The sequence below is a fragment of the Condylura cristata genome, unplaced genomic scaffold (genome assembly GCF_000260355.1).
Source record: "Condylura cristata isolate star-nosed mole 26May11 unplaced genomic scaffold, ConCri1.0 scaffold00023, whole genome shotgun sequence".
Classification (NCBI taxonomy): domain Eukaryota; kingdom Metazoa; phylum Chordata; class Mammalia; order Eulipotyphla; family Talpidae; genus Condylura; species Condylura cristata.
Window position 1 is genome coordinate 24,025,638 of NW_004567124.1, and position 12,858 is coordinate 24,038,495.

At 39.5% G+C, this 12,858-nt stretch overlaps 1 protein-coding gene across 2 annotated transcripts in view; it reads right to left on the reverse strand.

The window, feature by feature from the left end:
* Window positions 1-1,825: 1,825 nt before the first annotated feature.
* Window positions 1,826-12,858, reverse strand: part of ADAL (adenosine deaminase-like) — a 30,054-nt gene continuing 19,021 nt past the window's right edge. For both annotated transcript variants that reach the window (XM_012728806.1, XM_004687867.2), the window contains exons 7-11: window positions 11,532-11,658; window positions 8,750-8,830; window positions 6,838-6,976; window positions 3,441-3,541; window positions 1,826-2,927 (exon numbers count right to left, since the gene is read on the reverse strand). In XM_012728806.1, coding sequence (XP_012584260.1) covers window positions 2,733-2,927; window positions 3,441-3,541; window positions 6,838-6,976; window positions 8,750-8,830; window positions 11,532-11,658 — 643 coding nt within the window. In that variant the 3' untranslated portion in view covers window positions 1,826-2,732. The remainder of the gene's footprint in view (window positions 2,928-3,440; window positions 3,542-6,837; window positions 6,977-8,749; window positions 8,831-11,531; window positions 11,659-12,858) is intronic.

Consider the following 12,858-nt stretch of genomic DNA (forward strand, 5'->3'; position numbering starts at 1 on the left):
ACTAATCACCTGATTATTTCTGAGACCTCTCAAATTTCTCATTGCTCAAAGATGACACTGAGAGTTTCTAACGGATAAGTGAGGAAGCAACATTAAAGGACTGCACCAAGATCTAATGAGCTTAGTGGACTTGATGTGCAACTCATGTGTGCAAAATAAAGCTGCACCGAGGTCATTTACACACGTGTCTGGTCTCACTTGAAATATAGGTAAGATGCAAGCTATGTATGCACTTGGAAACCAAAAGCAAAGATAGCAGCTGCAGTGGTGACTAGATAAGTATAAGACAGTGATTTAAAGACAAAAGTGGGATGTATGCAGAGGGTTACCTGGTATCATTGGTGGAAGAGGGGCTATATTTCAAGATGGCACATCACTGAAGGAATCTGAATAGTTTCAGAGGGCCTGTTTTTATCAGTAAGTCTATCCAACTACCTTCCTAGGTCTTGTTTGCAACTTTATCTTGATATTCTAATTTCAAAAAGTTTCAAAAGTAGGAATTCCTGTATACTCAGATTTGTCAGTTATTTATATTTTACCCATTTGCTGTTTATTCTGTGTGTGTGCAACGTGCATTTAAAAAAATAATTTGAGAGTACACTGGAGAGACACTTTCAACAGATTTCCTATTAAGAACAAGGGCATTCTCTTATACAACTGTAATACAAAAATCAGAAAATTAAGAAATGGCGTAACACTATCCAAATTTCTTCAACTGTCCTATTTATTTCCCTTATATTTTTTCCTTAGTCTAGGATCCAATCTAGGATCATGTGTTTATATTTAGTTGCCATTTATAAGTCAACTTTAATTTTATCCTTTGCCTTTCTAGAGCTTCATATTTTTGAACAGGATAGTCCCATTATTTTTTTAGAATGATCTTCTGTTTAGGCTAATGTGCTGTTTTCTCATAATTAGATCCAGGCGGTACATTTTTAAAAGAATACTGTGGAAGGGTGTTGGGTTTTTCTCAATACATGACAGTAGGAGGCATACATGTTAGCGCATCCCAATACTGGAGATGTTAAGTTTGTTTCTTGGTTATGGTATGTTTACCAGGTTTATTTAACAAGTAATACATGGGGAGATATTTTCTGGTTCTTTCTGCCCTAGCCCTATAGCCTTTATTATTGGCAGTAGTTAGTTTTTCATAAATGCTTTCTATCAGCCAACTTACATATACTTTAAATTCTAGAATCTCAAATAGGAAAATTTATGTCCTTATGCTGCCCCACTTAAGACTAGCTACTTAAAATTAAACTAACTTTTATATGACGAACAGAACATGATAAAGTCAACAAATTAAAATTACTCAGCCCACTAGCTTTTATATATAAATACACATATGCATTAAACAAGAATGGATTATAAGATTGTTTATGACTACATTTTTCATTTACAGTGATCACTTCCTTTTAGTGCCTGTAAAATACTAACATTTTATGAATAAGCCGTAATTTTTTTCACTATGCAATGTCTGTATGGTTGGATGGGGATAGAATATAATGTGACAGAACCTCAGAAACCTGAGGGCTTCCTTCTACCCTGTTCCCTAAAGACAAAGTTTATCAGACACCTTTAGTCATTAAAATTAAGGGGACCCTGGTGGTGCAATGGGTTGAAGAGCAACACCACGAAGCTAGCTACAGTCACTTTGGCATGAATTAGGTCCCTGAAAAGGAGGTGACCCACATGGCATGGCATTCCTCTCCTGACCCGCCCACTGCTCCCCTCAGCAGTGTACTTCAGTAGATCTGCCTGTTCTCCCACTCTGTCTCTAGTGAATCCTCTCACTGCCCCTGCACGGCTGGCCTGTACCCCAGTCTGTATGCACAAATAAATAAATCTTTAAAAAATATATGCCAGTTAGACTTTAACTTTGTCTCTTGTCTTCAGCTTAAGTGGCTATGGTACATATTTGACTTTACAGACACCTGAGCAACAGTGTATATGGTTGGAGTTACAAAAGATCCAGAGAACCCTCATTACCAAAGTGTGGCCACTATCAGGAGGACTTTTTGGAATGAGGAAAACCTGGCAGTTTCTATACAGAAAAAGCTAAAGTGATAGAAGCTGCAACAGGTTCTGTCTTCTCACCCTTTGATGAATTATTTTCTTAGGGCTTTCATTCCTGGCTAGTTACCAGATCTCAGCAGCTAGCATTACCAGGATGACCCAAAGTAGATTAAATAACCTGGCACTTACAGAAATCCAATTTATTCTGAGGTTAACTGTTTGGGGAATACTTACATGAAGGGAGTCTGAATAAGGAAGCACAATAAAATAACAGAGATTTTTGTCACCAGGAGCTGGAAAGTTTGAAGATTTTAGTGGCAATCTGTTTTGCCCTCACTCCTCCCTTTATTTGGGTTAGTAATTCTAAAACTTTTCCTGAAGAGCAAATGGCTGGTTTTTCTAAAAAAGCCATTTCTAAATCAGCTGGGTTTTCTAAATCAGGTTTTCTAAACTATTAAGTCTAACTCTCCGGTGGAAGAAGAGTTAAATTTGCAGCAACATTTCAGTCCCTTCCAATAAGCTTGGAGGTAGTAAGCTATCCCAACATCTCAGACTGTGAATCAGCTCAAGATAAATGCTGGACACTGTCATGAGTGAGGAATCATGGTACTTGCCTGCTAGCTTCAAAGAGCAAGAGACAGTTTATTTAAAAAGTGGATATGGCAGGAAGACCTTGGTTGCAACACATACTTGAAAGTAGTTCACCTCATTAGAGGTTAAAAATGTAACACTTTGGGCTTCAGATGATTCCACTTTTTCTTCAGTTCAGATCTGGTACAGTCAGAAGCAAAGATGTAGTTGATGGATTCATAAGACAGATTCCACACCTGGGACTGAGTCAAATGAAACGTTTCCGCTGCCAGCTGGTATTCTTGAGAAAGGTTTGTTGCAAAAACACCCTTATCATCCGTCTGACAATATAAGTAAGAAAATTTCAAAATTAACAAGGAAATTATTATTGAAAACAAGTTCAGGTTTGGAGTCTATTTTCCAATTTACTATGCTTCTGGGCAGGAACCTATAAATACATCTGTGCAAATCTGTACCTAAAAGGACTTGCTACTCCTATAAAAGACAAAGCATCAGAGCAGTGGCTCCTGAGCCATGACTGCATGTTAAAATCCCCTAGAGGCTTTGAAAACACATCTGTGCTCAGGACTCTCCCCAGATCAAATAAATAAATAAATAAATAAAGGGATTGGCACTGAGCAAGAATTTTTTTCTGATTCCTCCAGGTTCTGTCTAGAACCTTTTCCCACAAAGCCAAAGCAGAGTTACTCTGGCCCTTTGCAGTCTATCCTGCCTCAATTCTTTACTACTCCTCTGGAATGTCACCCTCAGGTACGCAAGGCAGTCAGCTATGTAATGAATGTTTGACCTAATGCAACTCTGGGATGAAAAGAAGCAAAAGACTTCACACTTACACAGATCACAGAAGGATGGCCAATACTGTACCAGAATCCAAAATGATGCCGGTCATAAGATGGAACTGTCTGACTTTTGATGTTTGAAGTTAAACAAAGTTCTAGATGAAAGAAGGAAAAAGTCTCTCGTTAAAAGTAGATAAATGGGGGCTTCCCTGGTAGCAGAGGGGTTAAAGTCAATGCCAGCTACTGAGGCCTGTATTTGATCCCCAGCCAGGGAGGTGATCCATGTGGCGCAGCAGACCTCTCTCACCGCTGCTCCCCTCAGCAGTGTTTCAATTTGCCTGTTCTGTTCCCTACTCTGTCTCTGGTGAAGCCTCTCACCTCCCTGCACCTTTGGCCTACACACAAGTTCTTATATATATATATACATATATATATACATATATATATGTGTGTGTGTGTATATATATATATGTATATATATATCAAAAAAAAGTAGGTAAGTGAATGCCTATAGTGTACACCAAGTATATGCATGAGACATCATTTCAGACTATCTAATTCACAGTAGTTCAGAGGAACTACTGTGACAAGAATGACCTTGCCTTTGTGTGAAATATTACAGTTCAATCAGTGTAGCTGTGCAGAAGTACTAAAACTTATGGCAACTACTGTTATCAGGCAGAGAATATTTCCTATAGGCCATCTGTTTCCTCCTTTCTTTACCAAAATGGAAAGGAAACAGGGGTATTTTAGGTCAGTCACCATTAAAAAGACAGGGAGTAGAAGGAATTCTTAAAGGGCTGCTTCCTGATCTTACAGTGTAGGCTAAAATAAAGGTAGGAAAATGGCAGCAAGGCTTGGAAGTTAGAGCATTAGAAAGAGCCAAGAGCAGAAGTGAACTTTTCGCATGGCTTTAAAGGAAATCCCTAAACTTTATTTTTTTAAATAATATTTTATTTTTACATCATTTTGTACATTTCTTTTTCATCTCAACTGTAATCCCCGTGGGTTTCCCATCACCGAGTCACCCATGTGCCATCACCATAGTCCCGTGCACTTCCCCTCCCCCCCATTTGATCCCATTCCCCACTCCACCCCCACAGAATGTCTCTGGTATATGGCTGTTCATTCTTATTATTTTCTTGCCTGGTCCATTATACTCCTGCTATGAGCAGGAGTATTTTTCTTTTTCTTTCTGGCTTATCTCACTAAGCATGATTTTTTTTTGCTCCATCTAAGTTGCTGCAAAACACATGTGTTTCTTTTTTTTGGTTGTTGAGTAATACTCCATTGTATATATGTACCACATCCTTTTTTTATTTTTATTTTTTAAAATGTTTTTATTTATTTTATTTTTTTTAAAGATTTATTTATTTGTTCATACAGAACTGGGATACAACCAGAGGTAGAGGGACAGTGAGAGGATTCACCAGAGACAGAGTGGGGAGCAGAACAGGCAGATCTACGAAGTACACTACTGAAGAGTGCAGCAGGCAGGTCAGGAGAGGTCTGCCACGCCATGTGTACCACATCTTTTTAATCCAGTCATCTACTTTTGGGCATTTGGGCTGCTTCCATGATTTTCCAATTGTAAATAAAGCAGCAATAAACATGGGGGTGCAGGTATCTTTTTCAATCAGTGTTTTTGTGTCTTTTGGGTAGATACCTAGGAGTGGGATAAATCCCTAAACTTTTACTCCAACAACCATCCATTCACTGCCTATTGCAGATTAGTTCCACCTGAAGAATGATTTATACTATGAACTAATTCCTGCTTTGGAATGCTGTGCCAGGCTCCCTGACCAGAATAAAATACTCCGCTGGTGTCATTGATGGTGTCTGCTCACTTGGGAAGGCAGCATCACCACAAGGGAGTCCAAGGGGTGGCAAACCCAACCAGCCCCACCGTTCTGTGTGGAGCAGAGCCAACAGCCATACCAAGTAAGGTCTGTAGGCAAATGATTATTACTATTTTATTCACTTTTATGGATGCTTAAAAATTCCCCTAGTAAAAAGAAAAGCAATCTCACCCATTATAAACTGCTCAACACTCTTACAGTTCAAAAGCACACACCACACAGTAATTTTTTCAAAACGGTAAATTTGTACATTCAGCAAATGGATCATTCAGGAAAATAGTTTTCAATCAATTGATTTTTTTTTTTTTTTCCTGTCAGAAAGTCTTTCCCTGACTTATATTGTATGGAAGCTTATATTGTAATGGGAGCTGAAATTCTGTTACATCAGAAGTGGTTAAGTGGTTATCTCAATATGAGCCTGTTCTTTTTCTTCAAAGAATTTAATGTGGGACGTCCCTAGTGGCACAAGGGGTTAAGCTGCAGCACTGTGAAGCTAGTAGTCATTCACTACAGCACAGGTTCGATCCCTGGCCTGGGAGCTGACCCACATGGCACAGCAAATCTCTCCTGTCTCACCTGCTGCTCCCTTCAAAAGTGCATTGCAGTACATCTGCCTGTTCTGCTCCCTACTCTGTCTCTGGTGAATCCTCTCACCCCTTCACCTCTGGCTTGTACCCCAGTTCTTGTATGCATAAATAAATCAATCTTAAAAAAAAGAATTTAATGTGGTTATTTTCTTGTTTATTTACTGTCTCTAGATAGTAAGTTCATTGAGAAACTTTGTTTTATTTACTTACTTCTCTATTTCCAGTACTTTGAGTAGTGACTAGAACATAAATACTTGATGTTCATAAATACTTTATAATACTTGATATTAAATAAAAACAGCTTTAGTATACACAAGTAGACACGTAAGTGCATAACAGCCAACAGACGTAACAAAATAGATCTTGAAATTTTCCATAATTTGTAATTTTTAAATAAATGTTACACATTTCTATGACACAGGTTAAGCTGGCCAAAGTCATTTCACCAGATGACTCATGTTTTTAATGGAATATTTGCTGAATCCCAGGAATGGGGGGATTTAGCAGTGAGTGAGACAACATGGCTCTTCTCTCATGAAGCTTATATTGTAAATGGAAGCTAAAACTTTGTAAAGCTAAATGACCTTTACATTTTCAAAATGATATTTATATTCTTTGAATAGCACTTTTCTTTTTTTAAAGATTTGATTATTTATGCTTACAAACTGGGGTATAGGCCAGAGGTGTGGGGGGGGGGGCGGGGGGGAATGAGAGGATTTACCAGAAACAGAGTAGGGAACAGGACAGGCAGATCAAATGCGATACACTGCTGAGGGGAGAAGTGGATGGATCAGGAGAGGTATGCCATGCCATGTGGGTGAGCTCCCTGGCCAGAGATCGAACTGCAGTGGCTTCAGAGTGATTCATAGTGCTGTGCTTTAACCCACTGTACCACCAGAGAGAGCCCAGAATAGCACTTTTCTACATATGGGTTGCAAACTGGCAGCTGAAGAAGTTAGGAACGGAGGGTTGTCCAGAGGACCTGGAATCCTCAGCCTTCCTTACCCAGGGGTATCCGGTGTTGCCTCACAAAGTTGACCAGATCCAGGGATCCTCCCTCAGAGGAGTTCAGAAATGTCCCATGCCCAATTCTGTCAGGAAGAAGATCCAGGAGTATTTGTGTTTCTTTTGTTTGGTTTGGAATCTTTAAAAGAGGGGAAAGGAGATCAATAATCTCTTTCAGGAAGTCTTACATATACATACTTTTCTATAAAGTCAGATTTTTTTCCCTCAAGAAGTTAATGCAGACATTCTGAAAAGCTAAACTAGTCACCTGCCAGTTCTCTTCTTTGCCTTTGCCCTTCTTTTCCCAATGTTCTTCTAGAATCACTTCAATGGTATAGACTCAATAATAACAACAATAAATAATTATTAAGGACTTACTCTGTGCCTTTTCACATAAATTCTCCTTCAAGTCTTGCAAGAATCTTACAAAGTATTGATAAATTAATGCTCAGAAAAAAGTAATTTTCAAAACCAAAATTCCACAACTTTCCGTGTATATGTGTTCTGTGTTGTATATGTCACATATGTGTTCGTATATTTTAGGAGAAGGGACTGCAAGGACAAACACAAAACTATTAACAGGATTAACTCTGAGGAGTAGGACTGATATTGGAAGGGGACTTTTTCATTTTTCCCTTTCTACATTATAATTCTCTGTGCTTGGGTTTTCTTCAGATAGATATAACTTTTGTAGTTAAACATATAAAGCATTTAAAAAAATAGTTGTCCAGTCACAGAACTTGCAAATGGTATTGATAAGGTCCTGTCTAACTCTAGGGTTCTGACTCTCCCCACAGATTGCTCATGTTTTTGACAAGACTAGGTAAATAAATATGAAAGTGTTTAGTTTTGCTATTTATCTCCCAGATAGTCTAAAAGACAAGTGAACATAACATGGCAAAATGTTTTCTATTTAATGGCTGAAATAAGAAAACAACAGGTGCAAAGGTTCTGATGTATACAAGACTGCAGGCAGCTGGGCAGTGTAACACAGGTCAGCTGTTCCATTACACTGAGCAACTGTTTCAACAGGTATCGGGTAAGCTGGAGAAGGTCCCATGAATGAAAGGCATTTTTGATCAATGTGGAAACATGGATCCCAGATTTAAGATTTTGCATTAAGATAATGACCCTCTGCTTATAGACATGAACAATGCCAGTACTGACATAAAGCTTCAATGTTCCCTTTAATCATTAAATAATAATAGTCAACTTTTATGCAGCTATTTAACATTCACAACAACCCCACAAGGTAAGTATACTAAGGATCATGTCCTGCATTCAAGAAACAATGAAATCCAAATCCATTAAGTTGTATTCACTCATATTTAGCTTTTCTGCATATCAAGTAGAAAGAAAAATTGCAGCAGAAAGTAAGTCCATATAAAATGTAGATAAGAATAGTAGAATCCCTTATTTGCTTCACAGGATGTGCTTAAGAAAGTGAATGTTCTCCATCCATTATCTGGACATTATCTGCCACTGTGCTTCCAAGGAGCTGGGAGCTGCCGAGGGGCACTTGATTTCCCTGGTGAGTCTTATTAAAATGATGGTGAGCTACTTCCTTTCTTATCAGTGCATAGGAAACATCCAAGATTCTTCTAGTAGGTCAGGAAATCCTGTGTTACAGGTCAGAAGAACTGGTACTTTTTTTTCAAGACAAGACTGACAATGGAAATTCATACATTTTCTCTAGCAAGATGTCACTGCAAGTCAACAGCCACCCCCAGGAACCATCAAGGTAGAAACACAAGGGACTAAAGCAAGTAATATCTTTATCATTATAATTTATATTTTAAAATATTTCTACTTTCCCCTTCTAAAAGTGCTCTTCCAAATTAGGTTTACTTTTAGCCACTTATAAATGAGCCTACTACTTTCCATTATAATCTACCTTTACAATAGTATTTACCTCTGAAAGATGCAATGCCAACTTCAGACCTGTTTTTTTAGCATCCAAAAGAGGTTCCAAGAAGTCTTTTGCTTCTCCTGCCTTGAGAACAAGTTAAAATGAGGACTATGAGAATTCTAGGCAAACTGAGAAATCAGATACTGTCCAGTGAAAAAAATAATAAAAGAATAGCAGAAAAAAGGTAGACTGAGTCATTCTCACATTTTGCTTACAAAATACCTACAATGTGCTAAAAAGCTGGGGATATACAAAGCTGGTAAAGACACAGCCTTTACTGGCAAGAGTCTCTTCACACTCTTTCATCCTGGCCATCAATGTGCCAAACAGACTGGGGAAGAAAGGGAAACTTTGGAGCCACATGAGCCAGGCCCACATCGTTAAGCACAGGAAGCACCCCAGAATCAGTGGTGACAGAAATGACTTTCACAAATATCACCCAGTTTACTCTGAGAAAGCTAAGAGGCATTCCTGGAAACAGGAATGGAAACAGAGCTTTTGTTCAGCCGTCAATTTGAGCAATTGACTTAGTGTTAATTAAACTTCTGTTCTTCCTGGTAGAGAGGGGAGGAGGATTCCTTTAAAAAATTTATGTCCCAGGGCACTCCTTGGTGGCACAGCAGGTTAAAGCATGGCACTATGAAGTTATTCATGCTACTGCAGCAAAATCTCAATCTCCAGCCAGGGAGGTGACCTGCATGGCACAACAGACCTCTCCTGACCTGCCCGCAGATCTCTCCTGACCTGCCCTCTGCTCCTCTCAGCAGTGTGTTTCAGTAGATCTGCCTGTTCTGCTCCCCACTCTGTCTCTGGTGAGAGGATTCTCTCACCCTCCTGCACCTCCAGCCTGTACCCCAGTTCTTATGTGCACAAATAAATAAATCTTTAAAAATTTATGTCCTGGAGCCTCTCTCGTGGTGCAGAGGTTACAGACAGTGCTGTCATGCTATTGCCAGACACTGCAAAAGGAGCTCAATCCCCAGCCAGGGAGGTGACCCACAAGGCACAGCAGATCTCTCCTGTCTCATTTGCTGTTCCCCTTAGCATTGTATTTCAGTAAATCCACCTGTTCTGCTGCCACTCTGTCTCTAGTGAATCCTCTAATCCCCCAGCACCTTTAGCTTACACCCCTAGTTCTATGCCCAAAAAAAAAAAAAAAAAAAGTAATGGTATGGAGATTGAGGGTATGGGGAGAGGCTGGAGGAAGGAGGGAGGGACTGTGTCCTATGTCCTGGTAGCTTGAAATCATATGGAGGAAAGTTCATTAAATGCTTTTTCAAAGTGCTTTTCAATTGCCCAATTCTATTTCTGGAAATATAACTAGTACTAAAGAAGAGAACTCACCTGATTTACTAAAGAAAAGTTTCTATCAATGGCAAAACAGTTCAGGTCTGGACAAATTTCAAGGGACTTTATCCAACTCAATGGTTTTCAATCAGGATTGACTCTGCCCCCATCTGGCCATTACAATTAGAGGATGCTACTACTGGCATCAAGAGGGTAAGGTGAAGGATACTGCTGAACATTCTACAATGCACAGGACAACCCCCAAAACAAAGAACAAGTCCAAAAAACATGGTTGAGACACCTTGTTTGAATCTGACATTTAAGATAGGGTTCAATGAGATAATTAAGTCCAATCACAACTAAGAGATATCCATTGTATGAAATTAATTTGCTCTTATGTATGTAGAATAGTATTAGTTATAACCATCTTTAGAGAAATGGAGAAAATAATCATATATTGTCATGAAAATATTATTTTCTTTTTTTAAAAAGATTTATTTATTTATTCGTACAGAACTGGGGTACAGGCCAGAGATGTGGAGGGTGAGAGGATTCACCAGAGACAGAATGGGGAGCAGAACAGGCAGATCGACGAAGTACACTGCTGAGGGGAGCAGCGGGCGGGTCAGAAGAGGTCTGCCTCGCCATGTAGATCTCCTCCGGGGCAGGCGGGAATTGAACTCATGCGGAAGTGGCTTAAGCTTCTTTGTGTTGTGCTTTAACCCACTGCGCCACCAGGGAGGGCCCTATTTTCTTTTTTTAAAGATTTATTTATACATACAGAACTGGGGTACAGGCCAGAGGTGCAGGGGTGGTGAGAGGATTCACCAGAGATAAAGTGGGGAGCAGAACAGGCAGATCTACTGAAACACACTGCTGAGGGGAGCAGTGGGTGGGTCAGGAGGTCTGCCGCGCCATGTGGATCAACTCCGGGGCCAGGGATTGAAATGGCACTGAAGCAGCTGTGGCTAGCTTGCAGTGCTGTGCTTTAAACCTTTTTGCCACCAGGGAGGGCCTCTTTTTGTTTTTAATGGAGGCTTAATTCTTTCACAGAACCCTGGCTGAAAACAACTGCTACAGACATTCTGGTCATCCCAGGGAGCCTATATTATCATCCAGTCTCTGGATCTCTTAAGAATGGTGCCACTCCCTGGTGGCACAGCAGGTTAAAGCACAGCACTAAGGAGCTAAAGCCACTTCTGCATGAGTTCGATCCCCGCCCCGGAGGTGATCCACATGGCACGGCAGACCTCTCTTGACCAGCCCGCTGCTCCCCTCAGCAATGTACTTCATCAGTTGGCCTGTTCTGCTCCCCACTCTGTCTCTAGTGAATCCTCTCACTGCCCCTGCACCTCTGACCTGTACCCCAGTTCTGTATGTATAAATAAATACATCTTAAGAAAAAAAAAAAAAGAATGGTGAATACAACAAACTAAGCTTAATCCCTCAAACTGATTCTACCTTTTAGAAACAAATTGTATTTAGGAAAACAACTTACATTTGGGTCACCACTGAGATCAACACCAAGGACTATATCCTCAGTAGAAAGAAAAAACTCTTCAGCAAGTTTAACAGTCTCCTTGGCTACTGAAGGGCCACCTTTTCGGTCAATTGCTATCAAATACCTTTAATATAAGAAAAACATAGTTGAAAATTATTATCTTACAGATGAAAAAGACAATATTATGTGAGAGCAGAGGGGTATGACAAGCTAAATGTTACACATCTTATTAAGAGAAAAATAGCTTGACAATGTTGAGGATAGCTATTCATGCATCTTACTTTGCCAGAAGAATGAGATAAATTCCTAAAGAGCATCAATTATCTAGACAGTGTTCAAATTTTTCATTTGTTCCTATATTTTTGTTTTTACAGTTTGATTCAGGGATCCAAATGAAACAAGATGGTTTCTAATTGTGTTACAAAGAATGCCACACAGGAAATAAATGGGGTGATTAGAGGATTGGGGGGAACAGGATGGTCAAGGAAGGCATCTTGGAGGAAGTGAGAGCCAAACTGAATAATAAGTCACCAGGCAAGGACATGGTAGAAGTGTGCTCTAGGCAAATGTAGCAGGAAGCATGAAAGAGCTAAGGAGGGACAGACTTGGCGTAGCTGGCATGAGAGAGCAGGCTACTACATAAGAACTAGGGGCGGGGGAGATAAAACAGATAGGACCACTGAGTTAAAAGAGGCAGCTTATGTGTACCTGGTAGCCACAGTAAGAAGTATGGATTTTAGCTTAATAGCACTGGGAAAGCATCTTTCGCTATAACAATAATACTCAGTTTATTGCCAAATGAGTAACTTCAGCATACACTTAACTTTAAACAACATTTCAAAACATTGACACCTTTGCAGATGATATGCTAACACACATAGAGAACTCCAAAAGCTCCACAGAAAGCTAATCAAAATAATCAACCAGTTTATCAAAGTAGCAGGACACAAACACACAAAAATCGGTAGCCTTCCTATATGCAAAAAAAACAAAAAAAAAAATCCAATACCTGGGAATAAACCTAATAAAAGCGGTGAAGGATCTATACAAAGAAAACTATAAAATATTGTTAAAAGAAATATTAGACCAAAGAAATGGAAAGATATCCCCTGTTCATGGGTTGGAAGAATTAACTAAATTATCAAAATGGCCACCCTACCAAAAGAAATTTACAGGTTCAATGCTAATCCAATAATAATTTTTAAATGTATTTTTTTTTTTAAATTTTTTTAAGATTTATTTGTACATACAGAACTGGGGTACAGGCCAGAGGTGCAGGGGCGGTGAGAGGCTTCACCAGAGACAGAGTGGGGAGCAGAACAGG